A 25,694-nucleotide genomic window follows, 5' to 3' on the forward strand; every position below is an offset into this window, starting at 1 on the left:
CTCTGACCTTAAAAGATCATATTTTGAATGGAAAACTTTATTTACGATATATGTTGCATACATGCAAAAAAGATAGAAAATGTACATGTTTAAGAAAGATAGACTAGAAGACCTGAATCAGTGGATAAAGGGGTAAAGGGGAGACTAAGCCAAAGAGTCAAGAGAGATTTTTCAGGATCATATCAACTTTGTTTTACGATTGTGCTTATTTTTAAGAGCTCTCTGAGCAGGGCTGCACCCACGGTTGTTCATAGAGAACTGAAAAGCAGTAACCTTGTAGTATGAGAGAACAGAATAATCAATTTAACTCAAGTGAAACTTGCCCGTCAACACACGCACACATGTATGTTCATTCTAAACCAAATAGAAATAGAGTGGAATTATTTTCCTCCTACCTGTTTCTCTGTGAGAATGACTCTCCCTAGGAGTTGATCTTCTAGACCTTTCATGGTCACAGTAAAGTCAATAATGGATGTGCGAGCACTAATTTCAGGGGTATATGCTGGATTTGGGAGCTTAGTGGTGATGTAAAGTCTGAAGCCATTCATGACATCTACTTCTTTATCACCAACTTTTACCTTATGGCAAAACACAATGAGATATTATGAAACAGATCAATTGAAAAGCACTGATAGTAAGGGTCACAGTTTTACAACATAGTTCAGAATATACAAGTTAAATTTTTCTTTAATGCTACTGCATTTTGGAAAGATCTGATTAAAAAGCTAATTCTATATTAAAAATTGTGCAAAGATAATATCCATGCAGTGCCTCAAGCTACTTGTTCAGAAACTTGTCTGATTCTGTAATTTCTGCACAATTATGCATGCAATAATTAATTTACAATACAACATAATGGGGTTTTAAATAGGATTTTCTTCTAATGCTTACAATCCCGTTTAAGACTAACAGAAGAAGAAAACTGCAGGGTTTAAATATCTTGGCTATCCACAAATCCAAACATAAGGCTATCATAGCTGTATAGAATTAGCATTATTTTAAAATGTGAATTCAGTCCCCTACAGTTATAGTTTCTTCTTTTACCTTATAGGAAGAACCAGTTTTGATGAAGTTTTTCTCCAAAACATTATCCAATGCTGGATCAAGCTCTTCCCGGACATCTTCAATCAGCAGTGGCCTTCCAAGAGAAAGGCTGTCCTCTAAGTGGTTTCTAAAATACTTGTGATTCAGATATGTGATCTAGAAATAAAACATGTAGCCAGTATATCATGCCTCACTTCATTATGAGAGCAGTGGTAAAAGAAAATGTTTTAGTATGTTTACTATGGTTATGTTATTGAAAGAGACACTAGCTAAAGATCAAGATCAAGGAAAAGGGGTTTGATTTCAGAATGTTCAATCTTAGTGGAACTACTCTTATTCTCCATGAGGATCTGGCTGGGAATTTTTCAGCTCATTTTTCTGTTGAAAACTGCCAATTAACTGACATTGTGAAACAGGGTCAATTCTGACAAATTTCCCAACCTGAAAAACGTCGAGAAAAAAATTGTATATGTCAAAACAAAACACTGACATTTTATAAACAAAAAAATTCAATTTTTTTAATAGTTTGAAAAACTATTAAAATATTCTTTTTTATTTAGAAATGCAAGCTAGACTAAAAAAGAAAACAGGTCAAAATCAAATCTGATCAAAATTATCAAGACAAAAACTTTCAAGCTAGCTGAAATGAAAATGAAAAATCTAGTTTTTGGTTTACGAATATATTCACAATTTTGACTTTTTATCATGATTTCAAGAGAGGAAAATATTTTCTACTTGAAAATATTTGTGGGCCAGAAAAACTGTTTCCCTCTCAACTATAGTCAAGGGTAAAACTTCTTTTAACTTCAGTGGGTGCAGAATTAGGCCAACACTAAGCATTTTTGAGAGTCTCACCCCGCCCCCCCAGTTCATAAACTTGTTCCAAAATTTCAAACACTTGATTCATCACCATGGTACTCCAGTTTTGCATTGGTTTAATTCCACTAGAGTAAAAGTGGAATACAGCAGTGGTGAACCCAATCCTAAATTTAACTTATTTCTGTATAAAATGTTTTGCATGGTACAAATCATGCATCAGCTTTGCTTTTAAAGCTTAAAACTCAGCTGCTTTTCTCGTCCCAACAAAACAAAACCAATAATAACGTAAATCATCACAGTCTAGTTTGTTTGCTCTTGCCTAATTCAAATCCAGTAATACTTCATTAATATCACTAGTTATACAATTGTTACTAATGTATAAGAGATGCAGAACTTTCAGGTACCAGTTACAGATAAACACAAGGCTCACGCTTGGGAGGTGCCCCTTCTAAATATCCACAAACCTACATCATTAACCACCTTCAAATTCCCCTTAAACTCCTTTGCCACAATGTCTAAAAAAAACTCAACCATTAGGCCACTGGTACGCTAAGACCATTGCCAACATGCTGATCAATACTGTCTCATTGTTTCCTTGTACTCTCCCATCTGTCTGTATCCACCTGATGTCTCTTGTTTTAGACTTAGATTGTAAACTCTTTGGAGTGGGGACCATCTTTTTGTTCTGTGCTTGTATAACACCTATCACAATGGGGTCCTGGTCCATGACTAGGGCTCCTAGATGCTACACTAATAAAAGAATAATGATAATAAAACAAAACAACAATAATGGCTATTATTTATTTCCAATTCAGCAGAAAGCTATGGAATAGCGTGATGCTGTGTCTGCTGATTTTTAGTACATCAGCATAATGCAAGGTGAAGTCTGGTCACCCATGTTTGAGAAAGATGAATTCAAACTGGAACAGATGCAGAGAAGGGCTACTAGGATGATCAGAGGAATGGAAAGCCTACCTTACGAGACGAGAGACTCAAAGAGCTTGGCTTGTTTAGCCTAATCAAAAGAAGGCTGAGGGGAGATATGATTGCTCTCTATAAATACATCAGAGGGATAAATAAATACCAGGGTGGAGGAGGAGTTAAGTGCCAATGTTGACATAAGAACTAATGGATATAAACTGGCCATCACCAAATTTAGCCTTGAAATTAGATGAAGGTTTCTAACCATCAGAGGAGTGAAGTTCTGGAACAGCCTTCCAAGAGGAGCAGTGGAGGCAGAAAACCTAACTGGCCTCAAGATTGAGCTTGCTAAATTTATGGGTGGGGATGGTCTGAAGAGACTCCCTACTATGGAATGTAGCCAATCTGCAACTGCTAGCAGCAAATATCTCCAAGGGCTAGTAATGGGACACTAGACGGGGAGGGCTCTGAGTTATTACAGAGAATCTGTTCCCATGTGTCTTGCTGGTGGATCTTGCCCACATGCTCAAGGTCTAACTAACTGCCATATTTGGGATTGGGAATAAATTTTCCCCTAAATCAGATTGGTAGAGACTCTGAGGGCTTTTTGCCTTCCTCTGCAGCATAGAGCATGGGTCACTTGCTGGTTTAAAATAGTGTAAAGAGTGGATTCTCTAAGTGTTTAAATCATGATTTGAGGACTTCAGTAACTCAGCCAGAGGTTAGGGGTCTATTACAGGAGTGGGTGGGCAAGGTTCTGTGGCCTGCAATGTGCCTACAGTAAGACTAGATGATCATGATGGTCCCTTCTGGTCTATGAGTCTATAAGAAAACAAACTACGGCATACACATTTTCATTTTCCTAGGGTTAATGGCATCCAACATTTTCCTTGTAGAATTTATCAGGTCTTCCATCTGCACACTAACAGCCACATTCTTCACTGCATTATGCTACAAGCAAGCCCACTGAAACCAACAGGTTTGCTGGTTACAAAGTAACAAAGGGAAGAATTTGCTCTAGTGCTAAATGCTAAATCTGCCTAGAGTGTACACTGACTGCATGCAACAAGATGTTAGCAAGAGATGTTATGAGTAACAAGAAGGGTTTCTTCTGATATGTTAGCAACAAGAAAGTCAAGGAAAGTGTGGGTCCCTTACTGAATGAGGGAGGCAACCTAGTTACAGAGGATGTGGAAAAAGAAAATGTACTCAATGCTTTTTTTGCCTCTCTCTTCACGAACAAGGTCAGCTCCCAGACTGCTGCACTGGGCAGCACAGCATGGGGAAGAGGTGCCCTCTGTGGACAAAGAAGTGGTTCAGGACTATTTGGAAAAGCTGGATGAGCACAAATCCATGGGACTGGATGCGCTGCATCTGAGGATGCTAAAGGAGTTGGTGGATGTGATTGCAGAGCCATTGGCCATTAACTTTGAAAAATCATGGTGATCGGAGGAGGTCCTGGATGACTGGAAAAAGGCTAATGTAGTCCCCATCTTTAAAAAAGGGAAGGAGGAGGATCCGGGGAACTACAGGCCAGTCAGCCTCACCTCAGTCCCTGGAAAAATCATGGAGCAGGTCCTCAAGGAATCAATTCTGAAGCACTTAGAGGAGAGGAAAGTGATCAGGAACAGTCAGAATGGATTCACCAAGGGAAAATCATGCCTGACTAACCTAATTGCCTTCTACGAGGAGATAACTGGTTCTGTGGATGAGGGGAAAGCAGTGGATGTGTTATTCCTTGACTATAGCAAAGCTTTTGATACGGTCTCCCACAGTATTCTTGACGGCAAGTTAAAGAAGTATGGGCTAGATGAATGGACTATAAGGTGGATAGAAAGCTGGCTAGATCTTCGGGCTCAATGGGTAGTGATCAATGGCTCCATGTCTAGTTGGCAGCCAGTATCAAGCGGAATGCCCCAAGGGTTGGTCCTGGGGCCGGTTTTGTTCAATATCTTCATTAACGATCTGGAGGATGGCGTGGACTGCACTCTCAGCAAGTTTGCAGATGACACTAAACTGGGAGGAGTGGTAGATACACTGGAGGGTAGGGATAGGATACAGAGGGACCTACACAAATTAGAGGATTGGGCCAAAAGAAACCTGATGAGGTTCAACAAGGACAAATGTAGAGTCCTGCACTTAGGATGGAAGAATCCCATGCACTGCTACAGACTAGGGACTGAATGGCTAGGCAACAGTTCTGCAGAAAAGGACCTAGTGGTTACAGTGGACAAGAAGCTGGATATGAGTCGACAGTGTGCCCTTGTTGCCAAGTAGGGGCATTTCCAGCAGATCGAGGGATGTGATCATTCCCCTCTATTCAATATTGGTGAGGCCTCATGTGGAGTACTGTGTCCAGTTTTGGACCCCCACTACAAGAAGGATGTGGAGAAATTGGAAAGAGTCCAGTGGAGGGCAACAAAAATGATTAGGGGGCTGGAACACATGACTTCTGAGGAGAGGCTGAGGGAACTGGGATTGTTTAGCCTGCAGAAGAGAAGAATGAGGGGGGATTTGATAGCTGCTTTCAACTACCTGAAAGGGGGTTCCAAGGAGGATGGATCTAGACTGTTCTCAGTGGTAGAAGATGACAGAAAAAGGAGTAATGGTCTCAAGTTACAGTGGGGCAGGTTTAGGTTAGATATTAGGAAAAACTTTTTCACTAGGAGGGTAGTGAAACACTGGAATGGGTTACCTAGGGAGGTGGTGGAATCTCTTTCCTTAGAGGTTTTTAAGGTCAGGCTTGACAAAGCCCTGGCTGGTATGATTTAGTTGGGAATTGGTCCTGCTTTTAGCAGGGGGTTGGACTAGATGACTTCCTGAGGTCCCTTCCAACCCTGATATTCTATGATTCTATGCAACGTAGGTAGTATATAAAATATTATAATTGCTAGCTACAGCCTGAACCCCCCGATTAGCCAAGCATTTCAGCAGCTATGTAAGAGCTACTAGATGGTATCTGCATTCAAGTTACCTGAAGTTCATTCTTGGTTTCCTTATTTTTAATCCAAATTTTGCCCTGAGTCTGTGGATCAATTAACAAAGGATAGCGAGCTGCTTTCGTGGCAATAATTCCATTCTGTATGGATAGGTCATCGTTTGGCAATCCTTGGAGGTTCCACTCACTGATGGTCGGAGCATCAATCAACATCTCTGTAAGGTTTAGGTTATTGCCAAATGGGATTTTCCGGGTTTTCATTTCCTTTTGCCAATCATTTAACAACAGATTGCGGAACTCTTGGTTAAAAGGACCAGAATACGATAGAAAAGCTGTAGCCAGCAATACATCTCCTAAAAAAAAAAAATAGCATGAGATACTGAAACACTGTGACAGCTATGTTAGGGTAATACATGTGCTTTCAGAAAACAAACAAGAGAGACAGGCAAAGCTTCCAACGGGAGCTACAGTAGAATTTATAGTGTAAGGGCAGATTTATTTGTTTTACTATGCTATGTGCAAAATATCACTGAAAATGTTTGGTTTTTTTCCTAATTCTAACCTCATGATTTTATGAGACTTTGGGCCCATTTAAAAAAATCTAGCTTTTCAAAAGTGTTCTGAAAATTCCCAGTGTATCATACCAGCAAGGATCTGTTGTCTGGCTAAAACAAAAGAAGGACAGGAGACATTTGACATGGGTTTAATTAGGCCGCAACTTTATTATTAGGTGTCTGGGACTACTTGGCAGATAAAAGTGAACAGTACTGGTAACCCCATGTTTATTCTGTAATTACTTGGGGGGCTTCCACCAGCTCCCCCTATTTTTCCATCCAGGTCTCTCCAGCAAATCCATTGCCTGGATCTTACCATCCATCCCCCTCGTAGGAGGGTTAAGGTGGGCTATACAAATGGGAGGTTGGCCCCATGCCATACCAATCATAGACGTCTCCAGCTGTCCCCTGTTCATTCCTTTAACAAACACCTCTTTTTAAGTCTTTTTCCAAGCCATTTATCAGGTCACTGTATACCTTCCCTATGGAGTACCTGCACTGGTCATCCGCCACAAGGAGGCAGCAGCAATTAGTTTGGCTGCCTCCAAGACTGCTCCGTGTAAAACAGAGCTTCCGGCACACGGCTGCCCCTTTTAAACCCTGCATTCCTAGGGGGTGAGTCAGCAACCAGATGTCCCCTTTTGCAACAGTTTTCATCTCCACCCCCTCCCTGCCCCCAGCCCTAAAGCACTGGTCCCTTCATTCAGCCAGCCAGCCAGCCAAATACTCCCCACACTTAAAGGTACAGGGGGGTCACTCTCTTGTCTTGCTTCTCGTAGTCATTAATCTTTAGCCTCAGGGTGGGGGATGGTCTGGTGCTGATGGTCTCTGTCAGCTTTGGGGGTTTTCCCCTCTTCCTGCTCTGCAGTGAAACACTGAAAAGCCAGGGTGCAGGAGAAATAGCCGTCCCAGGCAGGAGGCAGCAACAGCACAGTGTCTATTGTTGGCAGGAGGCTGGAAGAGCAGAGTTTTTCCCCCAGTCACATCCTTGCTCAGTGCAGAAAGCCCAACCTAGCTCAAGAAAACAGGGAGTGTGTGCACAAAATACTGCATCCCCGGGTACATCTACACTGCACACTCACTCACTGTGACGTGTAGAGTGCACATATTGTACACACACCCTACCACAGGTATAAATAATAGCACAGATGGTGAGGCACTGCTTAGGTGAGCAAAGACATGCCAGAACTTATGGTATATATATTACATGGGGTCTCTGCATGCCCAAGCAGTGTCTCTCCCATCTAACTGCTATTTTTAGCAGTGTTCATCTCACTGCCTCCCTGCTGCCAGAGCATTTCCCCACCACAGTGGAAGGCTCCAAAAGTGGGTGCTGCATATCATTTCTCCACTGCCTCCCCCTGCCAGAGCCTGACACTGATGCATATAGCTACACAACACAGTGTGGATGCAGCTGGCTTTTCACTTTGGCATGTAGCTACCCACGCCCCACATGCCAGAGCTGTAACAGTATAGACATAGCTTCAGTGTCTCCTTCAATAATGGGAGTGAAAGCAGAAGATACCCTTATGTTTTGATATATTCCAGGCACTCATGTTTTGATTCAACAAAAGGAACATGTTCAATTGTATCCATGATTTTTCTAATTCCATTAGATTTTTCTAATTCTAATCTACATGGCATGCTAATGTAATCATTAAGCTCTGTGATCTCTGTTGGACAGGATCTAAACTGTTCAACCCACATTTTTACAGTGGATAAATACATTTATTTTCCAGCTCAAGAAGCAGGGGCTTAGGTATTTGGAGCATAAGGGCTTGAGTTCATTCCCATTAATTTCCCAGTGGCCCTGGCACACATCATGGCCATGGATGTTACATGTTATCAGAAGAAAAATTTAACACCTGTGAAACTGGTATTTTTAAAAGGTGGTTTATATCTCTTATTTGGATGGTATCATAGATTCATAGTTTTGATAGACACTGAAGACCAAATCCAGTCCAAATGCCCAGCAAGAATAACAAAACAGTTAACTATAAAGTAGTTAAAAGTTATTTCCACCCAGCAGTGCAAACTATAGAAATCAAGAAAATAAAAAAGTGAGTTCAACCTTCACACAATATAGTACCAGTCCCCAAGCACTAGTCCCCCACCATCAGGACTCCACCAACCACCACACTAATATCCTCCAACACTATCATGTTAGTTTACAACCAAGACTAGAAGGCTAATGACTCTTTTTAAATCAAAAGTTTAGATTCTGACAAATTATAGCAACAGTATTAGTAGATGAAATTTTTGTAAATGATTATCATTGTGTAGAGAGAAACTGATGAGCAATAGTATAAATATATAGAAGCGAAGTGGTCAACTTTCAAAGTCATTTATTCCTTATAATTTTTACAATATAGAAAAATCTATTTTTAATCTCAAAAACCACAAATTTACTAGCAGGATCTGAAAAACGTTACTTACTGTAAATATACTTATAACTCAAAATATTCATTGGAAAATTGTCCAAAAAGTTATTCTATCCTTGAAGAATAAGTAGTCTAAGTGTGGGGAGGATATACTCTATTATTCATACAGAACAATTAATCTCTATTTCAGGCACAAATCTTAACATCTTTAGCTATACAAACTATGCTGCTTCTGTAATAGTCATCATTCACATGTCACCCTCTACTAGCTGCGGCCCACAGATTATACTTCCTAATATTACTATACAAGCATGAAAGCATCATGAGTTAGCACTAGTTTTATATGCTGTACAAACTATTTTGTACCTTACTATGTGCATCTTGCTTTTATGTAGTGTTTCTCAGTCAAGGGGCGAGTTCACAGTAAGTCTGTATAATGAAAAATTATTCTTACCCACAAGCCTCTTAGTTTGTGCAGCAAACTCTTTACTCTGTTCAGTCCATCTCTCTTTTTCACCTGCTAGACCACTTATAAGACTGGAGGCTGTTTGCATCTTATGTCTGCAACGTTCTGCATCGTCAAGCAAGGTCTACAGACCACACAAAAAAACACTGATTGGAAGTGGAAGGAAAAACCTAATTTTAATTAAACCCTTAATGGCATAATGACTCACAAATAGTACTTTAATATTTACTGCATTACCATATACCAAGTATCATAGTTAGGGTTGCGTGTCTGTCACGGAGGTCACAGAAGTCATGGATTCTGTGACTTTCTGTGACCTCTGTGACTTCTGCAGCAGCGGGTACTGGTCACCTGGGCAGCCCCTGGGCCAGCATCAGCAGCTCGGACATGTGGGAGGGGACTCTGGGCTGGGGCAGATGGTTAGGGTGTGGGGTGGCGCTTACCTGGGGGGGCCTCCCTGGCTCCCACCAGCATGTCCCTGCAGCTCGTAGGGGGGTTCCACACTTTGCCTGTGCCTGCAGGCTCCACCCATGAAGTTCCCATTGGCTGCGGTTCCCGGACAATGGGAGCTGTGGAGCCAGCACTTCCAGCGGGAGCAGCGCATAGAGCCCCCCCCTACCACTCCTCCCCCTAGGAGCTTCAGGGACACATGGAGCTGAGTAGGGAGCCTGCAAGCCCTGCCAACCTTCCCCACGCCCAGCAGCAGCAGGGGGCCCGGGCCATGCACCGCCCCCCTCCTCCCTCCCCAGCACCAGCAAAAATCCTGGGCCGTATGCCTTCATCCGCCTCCCCCCCAGCACCAGTGGGGGGCCTGGGCCACCCCGCCCAGCACCGGTGGCATCCCCAGACCGCCCCCCACAGAGCACCCGTGGCCTCCCGGTCCAAGTTTTAGTTAGAGGTATATAGTAAAAGTCATGGACAGGTCACAGGCTGTGAATTTTTGTTTATTGCCCATGACCTGTCCATGACTTTTACTAAAAATACCCATGACTAAAACGTGGCCTTAGTCCTAGTAGCCTTAGTCATAGCACGTAAAACTGAAATGCTCCATCACTGTGCATTAACTTCCAAGAATGGATGCATATTCGGACTTGCTCCACACAATTGTATACAAGGGACCAGGGGCACAACAGGATCCAATCTTTGCCATAAATGCTGCCGCCCAACAACACAGTCAGGACTCTGGGCAGAGGCTACAGCATGCTGCCTAGCCCTGCCCAAGGCTCAGACCCCCAGAGACACATCTCACAGGAGGCCACAGAGAACACACACTCACCCCAGTGGCCCTGGTCCCTTCCCCTAGTGGACAACTCTATGGCACAGGTGCTGGGTGCAGGATCATGCACTCTGGGTCCCACCTGTGGCTGCCCCAACCCAGGATGGAGCTACTGAGTCAAGCTGGATGGTTGAGCTTTCTCTGCAGCTACGAGGGCAGCTGAATCTGCAGCGCAGAGCAGCTGGAGCAATCAGGGCCGCCCAGAGGGGGGGGCAAAGGGGGCAATTTGCCCCGGGCCCCGGGCTCCGCAGGGGCCCCCAAGAGAAGAGCGCCGAGTCTGCGGCCGAGCCCCTGAGCCCTGCCCCGATCCGAGCCCCTGAGCCCTGCCCCGATCCGAGCCGCGTGGTGAGGGGGCGGGGCTGGGAGCTCCAACGGGGCCTGAGCCCCGCCCCGCTCAGAGCGGCGTGGGGAGGGGGCGGGGCTGGGAGCTCCAACGGGGCCTGAGCCCCGCCCCGCTCAGAGCGGCGTGGGGAGGGGGCGGGGCAGCTGCCTCCGCTCGGCGTGGAGCTCCCAGCCCCGCCCCCTCACCACGCGGCTCTGAGCAGGACGGAGCTCAGGCCCCGCCGGAGACGCACTCGGGTAAGAGGCGGGGGAGGAAGTGGGACCCGCCGCCGCCGCCGCAGCGCAGCCCGGTCTTCGGCGGCGGGGGGCCCCTTCTGTTCCGAAGGCCCAGAAGGGGCCCCCCGAAGGCCCGCGGCAGGCCCCCCCCGCCACTGAATTACCGCCGAAGACCGGGCTGCGCTTCGGCGGCGGGTCCCGCTTCGGCGGTAATTCGGCGGCGGGGCACTTTGGCGGCGGGTCCCAGAACGGAAGGGCCCCCCCGCCGCCGAAGACCCCGGGCCCCCAGAATCCTCTGGGCGGCCCTGGGAGCAATACAGACCACAGATCCATCATGGGAACCCCAGGGCTGGAACGGGTGGGAGGAGTCCAGGGCTGAGGAGGACTTGAAGAGATGGTCCCTAGAAGAGGAAGATCCCATACCACTGTGCAGTGCAGGGAGCTTCCATCTGTGCCCCTTGGGATGGGGATGCCTCCTATATGTCATTGTGCCTGGCACAGGAGGGACCAAAGGGGACCCAGCTACTGCCCCCAAGACACTGTCACAAAATCTCTCTCTGGATGAAAATTTCAGGCAGTTCTGACAACCCCAGGGAGACTCTCATACGTAATTCCCCCTCCCCTGCATCATGTGCTTAGGGTGACGAGACAGCAAGTGTGAAAAATCAGGATGGGGGGGGGGGAATAGGAACCTATATAAGAAAAAGACCTAAAAATCGGGACATCTGGTCACACTACATGTGCTTGACCCTAAATACCCAAACCGGCACCCTCTGGCCTTTCATTAGGAAAACTCTGGTTGTGCCCCTTCATAGGAGCCTTTGAATTTTTTTTTAATTTTTTTACTGTATGCATGTATGTTAAGTGCTGGTGAAAGGTGGGTGGCATCTGCCAGCCTGGGAGCTTAAAGTCCAAAATTTCAAATGTCTGTGCACAGAAATATTCACATATGCATGTAACAAATGCAGTGTTCAATGCATGAAGCTTTGTGCTACATACACAGTGGGTTTTAATGAGGCAGAAAAGTGGGCCAGGAAAGTATATGAGAAAGCAAAAAAAAAAAAAAAAAGATGGATGTCCCCAAAAAATTCAAATTTTGTTCCTAAATTCTCCATTTCAAAGGCCAATAGTGAGTTTGAGGAGATGCACTGTATTTTGTGCTTGTATAAATAGTATCAATGACTAAAACAGTCAAGGAGTATCTTAATGTAAAGAATACTGCACCTGTTTTTCCCTCATGGCTTTTTCATACTCTGCCTGTACAAAATCTAATTCAGCTTGCTTATCATCCAACTCTGCTTGGGCTTTCTGCAGATCTAGCATGGCAGTGGCAAGGCGATTCTCCTGGACTGCCAAATTAGCCTACGAAATATACATATGCAAAACAAATCATACACAGAATGTTTCAAAGCATTTGGTATAAAGCACATCTCAATTAAAGCTTCATAGCATTATATTTAAAATCTAAACTGCTCTGTATAATTGAGCTATCACTCAGAATCCTTTCAATTTCAATTGTCTGACAGACTGAATTCTGCTACAATTCTCAGCTGCAATTCTGTGGTAAAACACTTCGCAGGAGGGGATAAAGCATTTCACTCAGATGACCCTCCACATTTTCTCAGACTACATGTGTACAGAGAACACATTTCTGAATTCAAATATAAACATCACAGACCTATAGTTATTCCATGCTCAGATCATGTCCTTCTAATTCCTTCTTATTGAGTATCAATCTGTTCTTTGAAAGGTCTCAAAGTATAAAGGAGATAATCAACCATCTCTTCTAAAAGACAGTACTAACAAGCCAGTACTACAGGTCATGTATTGCCCTAATTTATTATACAAATCCCATGCTTATATTAAGAGTTTTGTGAATGTAGATGAAGGGTCGTAGGTAGGCCAGGTCCTTGGCCTTATGGTTTGCCCTGCTCGGTCAGCAGAAAGCAACTGGAAAATGGCCATATATGGGGTAGCTGGGGATTCCTTTGACATAGAGAGTTATGAAGCTAGCAGAGACAGCTCCACACCATTCACTCCTGGGCCCCCTCAATATAAGAGCAGCATTGAGATAAGACAGCAATGCCTTGCACTCCTGCAACAGCCAACTGGAATCATGGTTCCTAGGAGGCCACTCCTGCTGGTGTTGGTAAAATTAGCTCTCAAGCTGCTCCAACTTACACTGGTGTCCAAACCAACCCTAAGGAAATGTCCCCAACATTGGTATTTTATTTTACGAAATTCCAGATTTTACTAATTCTGGAGGCATTTGGTTAATTATAATTTACTCGGTTTTGCATGAAGTTTGTGTTTGCACCTACAAGTCTCATTGTTAGATAAATAAATACTTCAACTGTGAGCAAATCCAGGTGTGTTTATGAAAAGGCAGATGTCACTTTCGAACATTTATCTCTCAGTACATCTATCAGAGAACAGAAATGGCATGGGCAAATGCCCAGAAAGCACTTCAACTCTGTGGAAATGGCAGTTTGAAGTTTCATATTTATTGTGTAAGTGATTTTCAGATCTAATATGCTTAGTTTATAAACAAAAAAGGAATACATATTTATAACTGCCTACCCTGTAAACTGCTCCTTGAAGCTGTAAGAAACTGGGTTCTTTCCCTCTGCTGACTCATTACCAGTCATAAAGGTTCTGCAGGCCTAGTTATTCCCTCAGTGCTACCTGTATAGCTCCTTCATTAATCACTTTATGGATACACAAGAAATGGATGAAACAGAATCCAGTTTCCTATGCCATACCCATTTCAGTTCTGCAGTGCTTACAGGCATCAAATGTGGTCAGAATAACTTTTTTCCACCCAAGTGAACAGACATGGCTAAATATATACAGAGAGCAGATTCTGTGAATAAGATAGAGCTGTTCTACCTTATTAAAAAAGCATTTAGAGAAAGAGAGCCCATAAGCCCCAGTTCAACAAAGCATTCAAGCACATGCTTAAAAGCTTTACTAAATCAGGATGGACTTACGCATATGTTTATTGTTTAAAAATCCACAACTTGCTGGGTGAGCCCTCTTGTGGAATTTTTGATTTTGTGATGGTGAGTTCCCTTAGACACATGCTGGAGTTAGTATTTTGTCTGCCCGCTGGGCCAAATCCCAAAGTGTTATTTAGGAAAACCTCCCACTGGCTTACCAATACAGATTTACCTTTAAGGGTAACACTTCTTTGTTGATAGAAAAAAATGCAGCCATGGCCTTGGTCCATGAGCAGAGGCCAGACACATTCCCACACACTCGCTTTGCCGTCTCAATGTTATAGTCTACCATTTCAAAATAAGGATTCAAAAGCTCCACAACTTCTTCATTGATTGTATCTTTTGGGAATTGCTGGAGACATCATGGAGAGAACAATTTAGCCACACTGTATTACCACACATCAGTCAGTTTCTCCAAAGGTGTTTTAAAAAACTCACCGACAATTTATTTGGCATATCCTAATTTGTGAATGGCCTGTGATTTAAACACACAGATAACATAACTACCCTCCAATGCTTTAGCAAATTATCTGTAATGAGCCCAATCCTACAATCCTTACTTAGGCAAAACTCAGATGGGAAAACAACAGACATTTCCTTTGAGTGAAAACTGTACGATTATGCCCAGTTTTTGTTTCTTCACAATACAATGGGTTGAAAACCCCTAACTTTTCAAGTGAAATATATAACATACACTTCTTACAACATTTGCTCTGCTGCAGCCATTAGACAATCCATTTTTCTCTTCTATGTTTTTAAAGTACCTGCAGGTTCTGTAAGAAGTTTCCTGCTGTCATCAATTTCAGTGATTCCTGCCACGATGGGATGGTGCAGCTTTTCTCCTGGTCCACTTTCACACTGTTCACTTTTCTCTGGAACAGCAGGAGCACGCAGTCCATAATACGCATGATAAGATGAGGAGGTCGGCCCAGTGTACGGACAGTGGCAATGTCTGCAGGTTTGATTGTCTATGAAATCGAGAGGAAGGAAAGGGATTATCACTGTTGTTGCTGTAAACCATGTTGTCCATCTCAAAGACACTCATATAAAAAAATGATGGACACTCACATTGAATCCATCCTACAGGCATATGATCTGTTTGGAAAAATTAATCCAACCTACGTATCCATAGCAAGTTTTTAATTGTTAAATCATGCTCAAGCAGAATAAAACTAGAAAGGTCCAGTTCTGAACGATTTTAACTGCTGCCTCTTGTAAGCTACTAAGTAATTTCTGCTCAGCAGCACCAAGTAGGCACTCAGCAATTTACACAAGCAAGCCTGTTCTGAGGTATGAAAAAAGAGAAAAAGCTCATTCAATAACTTAAGTTTAGTTACATGACGTAATGCTTTTGTTTGCACATTTTACAAGCAATTATCAGTGTAACAGAAAGGACAAAGGGACCGTAATTTGTGTTAAAGAATTTTACATTTTTAAAAATTATTTATGTAAGACCACAATGTATCTTCTCCACTTAATAATAGTCTTGTCATTTAAAACTAACAAGTCTTGAAGTTATGACGAATGGGCAGATTGACCAATTAAAGGTCACTTAACAGCTAAGAAACCTGTAAATGAATCAAGTATTGCAGTACACATTTCTCTGTGCTGCTAGCAAAATTCCATTAAATTCTTAGTAAATAATTTAAAATTCTCAAGTCCTTGTAGACCATAATTTGCCAGGTTATTATAATGAGAAAACCAATCTATGCAACAATCACAACTGACAAGGAGTGTTCTCTGACTCAAAGGAAATTGTGGTCTGAAATAATGTTAAAATAATTTTACATACATATTTATTCATAAGCTTGTTAGCTCCTGCTTGTGTGTCTTTTTCCTATTGAAGCTGTCATGTGAGCAGTTATAGCACAGATGAAGCCAACTTAGTTCTTTCTCAGACTGAGAAAACAATGATATCCTCATGGGAAATTGTCATCTGTATTTTACAGAGTATAAGTGTCTATGTGATGTATTTGACACCGTTACCCGGAGTGAAATTTTACATGCATTATTTAAATTTTATATCTCAGATGATATTGGAATTTATTTTACAAAGATTATATTGTCAGTTAGTATTAGTAAAACCAGGATAGCTGCATTAAAAAAATAGCTGTCAAAGAACTAACTTGCTTCGGAGATTTATTTTTGGTCAGTCACAGAATAAAACAAGGAACAGGGTATAGGGTAGAAGACAAATATACTGCAGGTAACTGAATTACTGTTCATTAATGTCACTGAGGCCTTCTGATGATACCAGAAACTTTGATGGGGTAGTTTGAGCAGTTTATGCTCAACTCCTGCAAAGAATCCTAGCACCATAATTCTGTTTTGTTTTACATGGTACTGTTCCTAATAGCTGGATCTTAGTTACAGATCCATGACTTGTACATGCTATCACAGCATTCAAACTGTCTCAGTCACACGCTCCATTGCTGTCTTCATCTTCATTAGGCAAGGGAGCTAATGTGGATCAAATATGTAAATATTCAAAACCTTCACATATTAGAATGGAAACCAAACCATTAGAAAGTTCCTGAGTATTTGATTACAGCTTCCTTGGCGCACAGATCTTCTTGGAGAGGTAGTCAAGATAACTTGGAGCCCCATCCCCCTTTACAGAGTTTTTTATTGGAAGGATTTTCTTCAGGGGCATCCCACTTATTTATATCTTTGAGTGTGACCAGAGGCCTATTATTTCACTCTGGTGCAGCATGATTGCAACCCCAATCTTATGATCAGTTCTGCTTTAAAAGGGCACCTTGGAGTTTACATCTCAAAATGCACTATAGTGTTCTGACATCTTAGTGTGCACAAAAGCCACTACTCTTATGTGAAGAATAGAGAAGGTCTCTCAAATCACCTTTTCATGAAAAATCAGTCCTGCCAGGCCAATATCATCTTCCTCCTCCTCTCTAAAAGAGCAGGTAAGAGGAAGGAGGGGTGTATTTACAGGAATAATGTACCAGAGTGAGAAAGGCATTTGGGGGGAAGGCTGCTCAAGAGTTAAGGAAAGCATCTGAAAGTCTGAATACTTCTCTGACATGAGCCTGCAAACCTAGAGGTTTTCCCATCACTAGTCCATACCTCCCACTCATTGCTTTGCTCCTCAAAGACTCTCATTTCCCACCCCAACAGCTCTCCACTATTAGATTAACAGGTTTCAACAATGGAAACTGAAGTTATTCTCCATCAAAAGTTCTTTGCTGAGTTATTATTTATCACTTTACATACTAGGGTAAATGCACACTGAATTATACAGTGCAAGATCTAAACCAGTGATTCTCGGACTGAGGCTCGGGAGCCACAAGTGGCTCTTTAATGTGTCTCCTGCTGCTCTTTGCAGCACATATATGAAAACACTGTGTGATTTAATTATTAACCGATCTAAGTTATTAACCAATCAGGATGCTTCTATTATGTTATTAGCTAATTGTAGAATATGTGGTCAGTCATTTTGCTGTGACAAGAATAGTGAATTAATTCACATTACTGTGGCTCTTTTGGGTAATGTTGATCGCTATTTTGGCTCCTGAACCACTGAGGTCTGAGTATCAATGATCTAAACTAAACTAAAATGGGACTTTCACTCCCAGTGATGCACAATGTAAAGTCATGAGTAGAAACAGACATTGCCACTACCAAGAACATACAGCATGAACTACTCCATTACAGCGTAAACACTTCACAGCAAAGATGTCTTTTGGAGTAGTGTCCGAAGCTGGAGACAAAAGGAACATAGGAAAACTAGTGGCAATAGTGTTTCCAGGTATTGGAGACCGGACAGAAGTAGTCATGAAGAAGGAGGCAAAGGGAGTAGGACAGCAGTAAACTTGGGTGTAATATACATAATAGGAGAAAATATTAGACAAGAGGGAAGAGACCCATGTTAGGATGGAATAAAGCAGGTTTGCACTCTAGTCACTGTCTATTCAGCAGTGTTTGAACAAAATACCAGCAGTGGCATTAGCTGGTTACCAGTGTGATATCAAAACCAAGGACTGGAGTCGCTTTTACATATGTGAGTTGCAGCGAGTTTAACATGAAAAATCACAATCAGTATTTAAGTGTTGAAAGCATTCCTTTTGTTGTAGGATTAACTAACTCATGAGCATATTGAGTTTGACCAACATTTATGGGATAAAAGGGAAATGTTTGTCAACTGGTAGGGTATGTGGCTCAACCCACCAGCCTACTTTCTATGGAACACATCCTCTGAAAATGGTAGACCTACTTCTCCCTGTCTTTTAATACTGACCTTTAAAGCTGCCTCTGCCTCTTCTAAAGCAGGCTTAGCAGCCTCCAACTTTTCTTCAGCAATGGCTTTATCTGCTGAAATGCTGTCTACAATAGCCTGGGCTTTATCTTTCACCTTCTGTACTTCAGCTTTCACCTTCTCAGCAGCCTGTGCTTTCACAGTGACTTCTTTTAAAACCTAAAAATGAGAAAAAACACAAAACAGCAAATATCAAAGAAAATACACTGCTGAAAGAATTTGTTACTGCCTATTAATTTTCAGTGTAAAAATCCATCTGTCTAATTTTATGTTCATGAACTATTAGGACATTCAAATAAGGATATTACATTCACTATTGTCATGCTATACCACAGCTCCCTTTTTAACTCCTAATTGACTCCTTCTTCTTAAATTATTCCTTGTCGATGAGAAAATGAAAGAAAGCACAAGAAGTTAAAGAGCACTGCACGCACAAAGCTATGCCTACCATGTCAGCTTTTTCATTAGCAACCTGAAGCTCCTTTTCTTTAACCTCCAGCTCTTTGCTTAGAGCAGCCACTGATTCAGATGCCTCTTTCAATTTCTCCAATCCAGTATTCATTCTACAATTTAAAATACAAAGCAAAGAGCATAACAGGTTCCTCCGCTATTTTATAATTCTCCTTTTAAAATTATTCTACTAAAAAGATGAATATGAAAGCTACTGCCAAAAATTTTTCATGTCAAGGAAATTGGTACAAAAATTGTCATCGAAGTTTTCCATTATGTAATTTCCCACTATTCTTGTTTATCAGAAATGGGTGTTTCACAAGTTAAACAGGAATTTTCTACTAAGACAATTCAAATCGGGGAAAAACCTATGGAACTCTGCATGCACACAATGACTAAAGATTGCTGAATATTAGGGCTGTTGATTAATCACCGTTAACTCATGCGATTAACTCAAAAAAATTTATAGCGATTAATCGCTGTTTTAATTGCACTGTTTAACAATAGAACATCAATTGAAATTTATTAAATATTTTGGATGTTTTTCTACATTTTCTATAATCTCTTTAACATGAAAGTTGAACTTACATTATGTACAAAAAATAACTGCATTCAAAAACAGAACAATGTAAAACTTTAGAGCCTTCAAGTCTACTCAGTCCTACTTCTTGTTCAGCCAATCGCTAAGACAAACAAGTTTGTTTACATTGATGGGAGATAATGCTGCCTGCTTCTTATTTATAATGTCACCTAAAAGTGAGAATAGGTGTTCACATGGCATTTTTGTAGATGGCATTGCAAGGTATTTACATGACAGATATGCTAAACATTTGTATGCCCCTTAATGCTTCGGCCACCATTCCAGAGGACATGCTTCCATTCTGATGACGCTCATTAAAAAAATAATGTGTTAATTAAATTTGTGGCTGAACTCCTTGGGGGAGAATTGTATGTCCCCTGCTCTGTTTTACCCACATTCTGCCATATATTTCATGTTATAGTAGTCTTGGATGATGACTCAGCACATGTTGTTCATTTTAAGAACATTTTCACTGCAGATTTGACAAAACGGAAAGAAGGTACCAATGTGAGATTTCTAAAGATAGCTACAGTACTTGACACAAGCTTTAAGAATCTGAAGTGCCTTCCAAAATTTGAGAGGGAGGAGGTGTGGAGCATGCTTTCAGAACTCTTAAAAGAGCAACACGCCATGCAGAAACTACAGAACCCGAACCACCAAAAAAGAAAATCAACCTTCTGCTGGTGGTATCTGACTCAGACGATGAAAATGAACATGTGTCGGTACACATTGCTTTGGATTATTATTGAGCAGAACCCGTCATCAGCATGGACACATGTCCTCAGGAATGGTGGTTGAAGTATGAAGGGACATACGAATCTTTAGCATATCTGGCATGTAAATATCTTGTGACGCTGGCTACAACAGTGCTATGAGAACACCGGTTCTCACTTTCGGGTGACATTGTGAACAAGAAGCAGGCAGCATTAACTCCAGCAAATGTAAACAAACTTGTTTGTCTGAGCGATTAGCTGAACAAGAAGTTGGACTGAGTGGACCCATAGGCGTTAAAGTTTTACATTGTTTGATTTTTGAATGCAGTTATTTTTTGTACATAATTCTTCATTTGTAAGTTCACCTTTCATGATAAAGAGATTGCACTACAGTACTCATATTAGGCAAATTGAAAAATACTATTTCTTTTGTTTTTTACAGTGTAAATATTTGTAATTAAAAATAAACATAAAGTGAGCACTGTACACTTTGTATTTTGTGTTGTAATTGAAATTAATATATTTGAAAATGTAGAAAACATCCAAAAATATTTAAATAAATGGTACTCTATTATAGTTTAACAGTGTGATTAATGGCACAATTAATTGCGATTATTTTTTTAATTGCTTGACAGCGATCATTATGGCTCAAGACCAGAGAGTGAACGGTAGATAACCACGTAAGGGAACACATAGCCTGTAAAAGGTGCTTTCCTCATTTCTAACTAAAAGCTTCTCTCTATAGTAATTCTTGAAACTGTGAAACTAACAATTACTCTACAGGGAAGTCAGTTAAACATAGCATCCAACTTTTTGAAATCATTTCTGATTTGTGGTTCACCCAAAGAAGTCTGATTTTCAGAGGGTGGGAAGCATTTTCCGATAATTGGGATCCTTAGAAACATCTCACAGTGGGACACTAAAAAATTAAGGCACCCAATCTCTGGGCATTTGTTCTAGCTAGAGTTTCAAAAATACCTTGATCTTGCAACTTGAATTATGTGACATCAAATGAATGAATGAAACATTTAATTTCTAGGTTGAAAAGCCTACATGAACAAATATTAGAAGGTAATGCCCAACCCAAGTGAGTCAAAGAATGGAATGGCTGTAGAGCAGGCTGGGAAAATTCATAGACTTTAAGGACAGAAGGTACCAATAGGTCATCTAGTCTGACCTCCTGTATAACACATTTCAGAGTTACCCCTGTCCTGAGCCCAATTACGTGGCTAATGCACATGTTCCAATCTTGACCTGAAGATGTTAAGAAATAGAGAATTCCCTACTTTGCTTGGTTAATCACCCTCTCTGTTAAAAATTTGTACCTTATTTTTAAATTGAATTCGTCTGGCTTCAGCTTCCGCGCAATGGTTCTTGTTATGCCTTTCTCCACTAGATTAAAGAGCCCTTTAGAACACAGCATTTTCTTCCCATGAAGGTCATCAAGTCACCTCTCAATTTTCTTTTTGAAAAACTAAACAGATGGAGTTCATTATGTTGCTCTGTAAGGCATTTTCTCCAACCCCAAATCACTTTTGTGACTCTTTTCTGACCTCTCGCCAATTTTTCAGCCTCCTTTTTAAATGAGGACACCAGAACTGTACTCAGTATTCCAGTACTGGTCTTACCAATGCCATGTATGCCATAATGCAGAGTTAAAAATCATCTCCCTACTCCTATTCACTACTTCCCTTTTTATATATCCAAGGATCTTGTTAGCCCTTTGACAAGCCATTAGACATCATAGAGGACAAACAACTCAACATGAGCTCCCAGTGCAATGATGTGACAAAGTTGCTGCTCTTTTGGCAAGCTGAAAATGTTAGGTTTCTTGCCTGCTGGACAGGAAGATACAGGAAGGCTTAGGCAGCATGAATCACCAAACACAGCAGCACAGAGCTGCCAGTCAGAGGACAGGGTGGCTGCCGGGACTGAAGCAAAGAACTTTGATACTTCAGATATAAGAAAAGGAGAGGATGAGTAGAGCAACAGAATGGAGCTGCCAGGTCAATGGCAGGCTAGGGACCTAGATGCTGACAACCACTAAAGCCAAGCCTTGGAAAATGTGCACTGATCTGAGATTGTGGTGGCTGGGAAGGTCAGGGATTTGGTCTGGCCTTGTGGTTTTAAAAGAGCCTAACCTTTACCAGAAAGGCAAGATGATAGATTCATTTGGCAACCAAGCCACAGTATGCACTGTAGTAAAGTAAGCTACCGTCTGATTCCATGCTGAAGGTGTCCAATACTGGTTGCAATCTATTTAATTGCAAATTGTAGACTGGTGCTGCAGGCGCCAAGGAATTTAATTTACACATCATTCCCTGATTTACACACTATTTTAAACATATTTAAATATGAACTGTAGAGACTTGGTTGATTTAAAAAACATATTTGAAAATTATCTGGATCATATCAAACCACTTTGTTGGGTTTTCTTGAGTAGAAAGTCCATCATCTTGAATCTGCAGAGGATATACTGAGGCTCTTGGGCCATGAAAGCAGAAAGATGCATCAGAGGAATGAGAGATGTGCTCCAGAATTCATAGAAAGGTTAATACCCAGCTCTTTCACATAAAACAAGATGAGATTTTAACAAGAAAGAACCCTTCTGATAAACTAGATGTTCTTTTGAGTGTAAAATCATACCACATGTATGTGTTCCATTGCTCATGTGAAAAATACAGAAATAAGAGCTTACTGTGAAAAGTGATGTCATTTATGACTGAATTGCTCTGAAAAACAAACTAAGATTCACATGTTTACTTACCTGTTAAGTACCACTTACATTATTTCATTGTTATAGATTTAAATACTCTAACTTGTAGGCCAAAAAATGGCCCTAATATTGGATCAAATTATATTAATACCCACAGAATGAAAGACCCGAGAGGTAAAATTCAAATCCAACATCAGTGTTTTCTTTATAAAGTGATCAGAATCATCAATTGAGATGACCATTTATTGCCATGAACTGTTCTGTACCCATTTGGGGGAGAAAAACAAAGAAAAAGGAACAAATAAGGCATTTTACCTATTGGCCAATGTCTTCACCTCAGCATGCTTTTCTTTGTAGGTAGCTTTATATCCCTGAATAAAGGATAGGTAGGATTTTGGAGTCACATGTGTAGAACGTCTATATCTCTGGAAGTAGTCAACACACTTCTCTGCTACCCCATCCTGGAAGGAGCCCATGCACTGCACCACCTCCTTCTTGGTTTCAGTGGTGCAGTCAATTTCATATGAGGACAGGAAGTGTTCAGATACTTTAGAGAAAGGAAAAAAAGGTTGTGAACTAACCCATTTAAATTAGTTTCTGTGACAAAGTTCCTCCTCTACCTTGATGGGTCCTGCGCTTATTGGCAGATTTGCTCACCTCAGTGATCTTCCCCACAGTCTCGGTCAACTTCTCCTGTGTCTGATCAGGAGTTGGGAGGTTTAGGGGGAACCCGCCCTCTACACCAGGTTCCAGCCCAGGGCCCTGTGGATCGCAGCTGTCTATAGTGCCTCCTGTAACAGCTGCATGACAGCTACACTTCCCTGGGCTACTTCCCCATGGCCTCCTCCAAACACCTTCTTTATCCTCACCACAGGACCTTCCTCCTGGTGTCTGATAATGCTTGTACTCCTTAATCCTCCAGCAGCACACCCTCTCACTCTCAGCTCCTCTCACATACTTCCTCTCCTCTGGCTCCACCCGCCTGACTGGAGTGAGCTCCTTTTTAAACCCAGGTGCCCTGATTAGCCTGCCTTGATTGGCTGCAGGTGATCTAATCAGCCTGTCTGCCTTAATCGGTTCTAGCAGGTTCCTGATTACTCTAGTGCAGCCCCTGCTCTGGTCACTCAGGGAACAAAAAACTACTCATCCAGTGACCAGTATATTTGTCCTCTACCAGACTCCTGTACCCCACTGGTCTGGGTCTGTCACATTTCTTACATGCAAATATTGAAGAAAACTTCTATGACAGCATGCAGTGTGTCAGCAACATCATGGAGAAGAGTTTTACCTAATTTACCTAGCAGGTCTCAAAAAGCCACTGAACTCAACATCATTTTCTGGAGTGTGTGTGGGCTGAACAAGTGACATATTTTTAAATAGCTTTTTATTTATATGGGTCCACTGCAAACACACATTATACTATCTGCATCAGAGTGCTGAATAGATCAGGCAACACTTGTTGGCTAAAGACATCTGCAAGTAGATTCTTCACAAAGGGTTCTGGCTATCTGAGACACAGCATATTATTCTCTTCTGCACATCTGCCTGGAACTCTAGATATTAAGAGTCAACAAATCTGTTTTAAAGCTGAGATACAGGAAGGGCTTTCACAGAAACGTTTCAATGGACTTGAAACAAAACTTTTTTTCAGATTTTTTGTTGTGATTTAGCCATTTTTCACCCTTTGTGGGTTTTTTAATTGATCAAATTTGAAAATTAAATGCCATTTTGAAATAAAAAGTCAAGTCAAATTAAACGTTTCAAAGAAGTTGAAACAAAAAATGTCAACTTTTCAGGGCTTGGGTGGGTTTTTTTGTTTTGTTTTGTTGTTGCTGCTGTTGTTGAAACTATTTGTGAATTCAACCTGAATTCACAAATAGTTTTGGAGCCCCCAAAAATGCATTTTTCAGCAAAAAAAATATATTAGCTGAAAAAGTTTTGCCCAACTCTAGTTGAGAGCCTGCAATGCTATCTGTTTGGCAGCTTTCATTAGCACTACATTCTAAAAACAAACTAAACAACTGGGGGAAGTTATATGGTAAACACTGATGTGATACCTCAGCTTTCCAAAATACTTAGGAAGTGTATTTGTGTGAAAGGTTGGTCACTGACAATTAAGCTCCCCAGATGGCCTGGCTAAGACTCTACAGGTTATGTGGTGATATTTTGCTTATCACCAAGCCCTATGGCCACTAAATAAAGCTTCATTCTACTGACACTACCCTCAGAGACCACTACTGAAGTTAGTGGTCACCACTAATAGGGAGACACTCCTGGTCACTAGAGTTGGTAGTGTCAATACTTATTCATTTCACATAGGCATTTGAGCAGCCAACATAAGAGCTCTTAGTCACTTCTGATCTTGCTATTTTCAAATCAATGACTTAAAGGTAAAATATTCCATATCCCAGCACCTAACTCCTGAGCCATCCAGCCCCCCCACATGTAGCAATCACCACATTCCACCTACCGTGCTCAGGCCATATGAGAGAAAGAGAAAGAAACATGCACCTTGTACTTATACAGCTGATCCAGAACTCAGCCTTCTGTGTTTGTCTTCATGTAATAGTCCTGTTCACAGCCAAAGTGGGCACTGACACCGTACAACCTTGGCTTATGTATCTGTCAGTTACTGTTTGAACATAACTCTCCCACAAATGACAGAGTTGCATTGAGTTTGTTATCCTCTCCTTGACTCTGTTGCCATACTTTCACACAGGGACGGACGCCTTTATTTTTTCACATTTATTCTCAATAGTACGAGTTGGCTTTTATCAAAATGAACATTTAGGGTGAAGTTACCCGTGTGAAAGGGATCAGGACACAGCCTATGTCCCACTTAAACGCTGAAAATGCAATATACGACAGGTATAGGCATTGTGCCAGTGTCCTACCCAGGATTCCTTAGTTCCCAGTTTTCAGAACTGCTAAGGACCCTTAGCTCCCATTAACTTCAAAGGGAGTTGTGTGAGTTCAGCATTTCTGAAATTGAGGCTGTTACTCTAA

At 41.5% G+C, this 25,694-nt stretch overlaps 1 protein-coding gene across 1 annotated transcript in view; it reads right to left on the minus strand.

Annotated features, from left to right (window-relative positions):
- Window positions 1-25,694, minus strand: part of DNAH5 (dynein axonemal heavy chain 5) — a 284,226-nt gene that overhangs the window by 54,258 nt on the left and 204,274 nt on the right. Inside the window, exons 56-65 of the mRNA XM_039526328.1 lie at window positions 23,004-23,235; window positions 18,678-18,792; window positions 18,212-18,388; window positions 14,721-14,924; window positions 14,129-14,308; window positions 12,182-12,319; window positions 9,112-9,247; window positions 5,759-6,075; window positions 1,045-1,200; window positions 396-578 (exon numbers count right to left, since the gene is read on the minus strand). Coding sequence (XP_039382262.1) covers window positions 396-578; window positions 1,045-1,200; window positions 5,759-6,075; window positions 9,112-9,247; window positions 12,182-12,319; window positions 14,129-14,308; window positions 14,721-14,924; window positions 18,212-18,388; window positions 18,678-18,792; window positions 23,004-23,235 — 1,838 coding nt within the window. The remainder of the gene's footprint in view (window positions 1-395; window positions 579-1,044; window positions 1,201-5,758; window positions 6,076-9,111; window positions 9,248-12,181; window positions 12,320-14,128; window positions 14,309-14,720; window positions 14,925-18,211; window positions 18,389-18,677; window positions 18,793-23,003; window positions 23,236-25,694) is intronic.

This window comes from Mauremys reevesii, linkage group 2 (assembly GCF_016161935.1).
Source record: "Mauremys reevesii isolate NIE-2019 linkage group 2, ASM1616193v1, whole genome shotgun sequence".
NCBI classification, from domain to species: domain Eukaryota; kingdom Metazoa; phylum Chordata; order Testudines; family Geoemydidae; genus Mauremys; species Mauremys reevesii.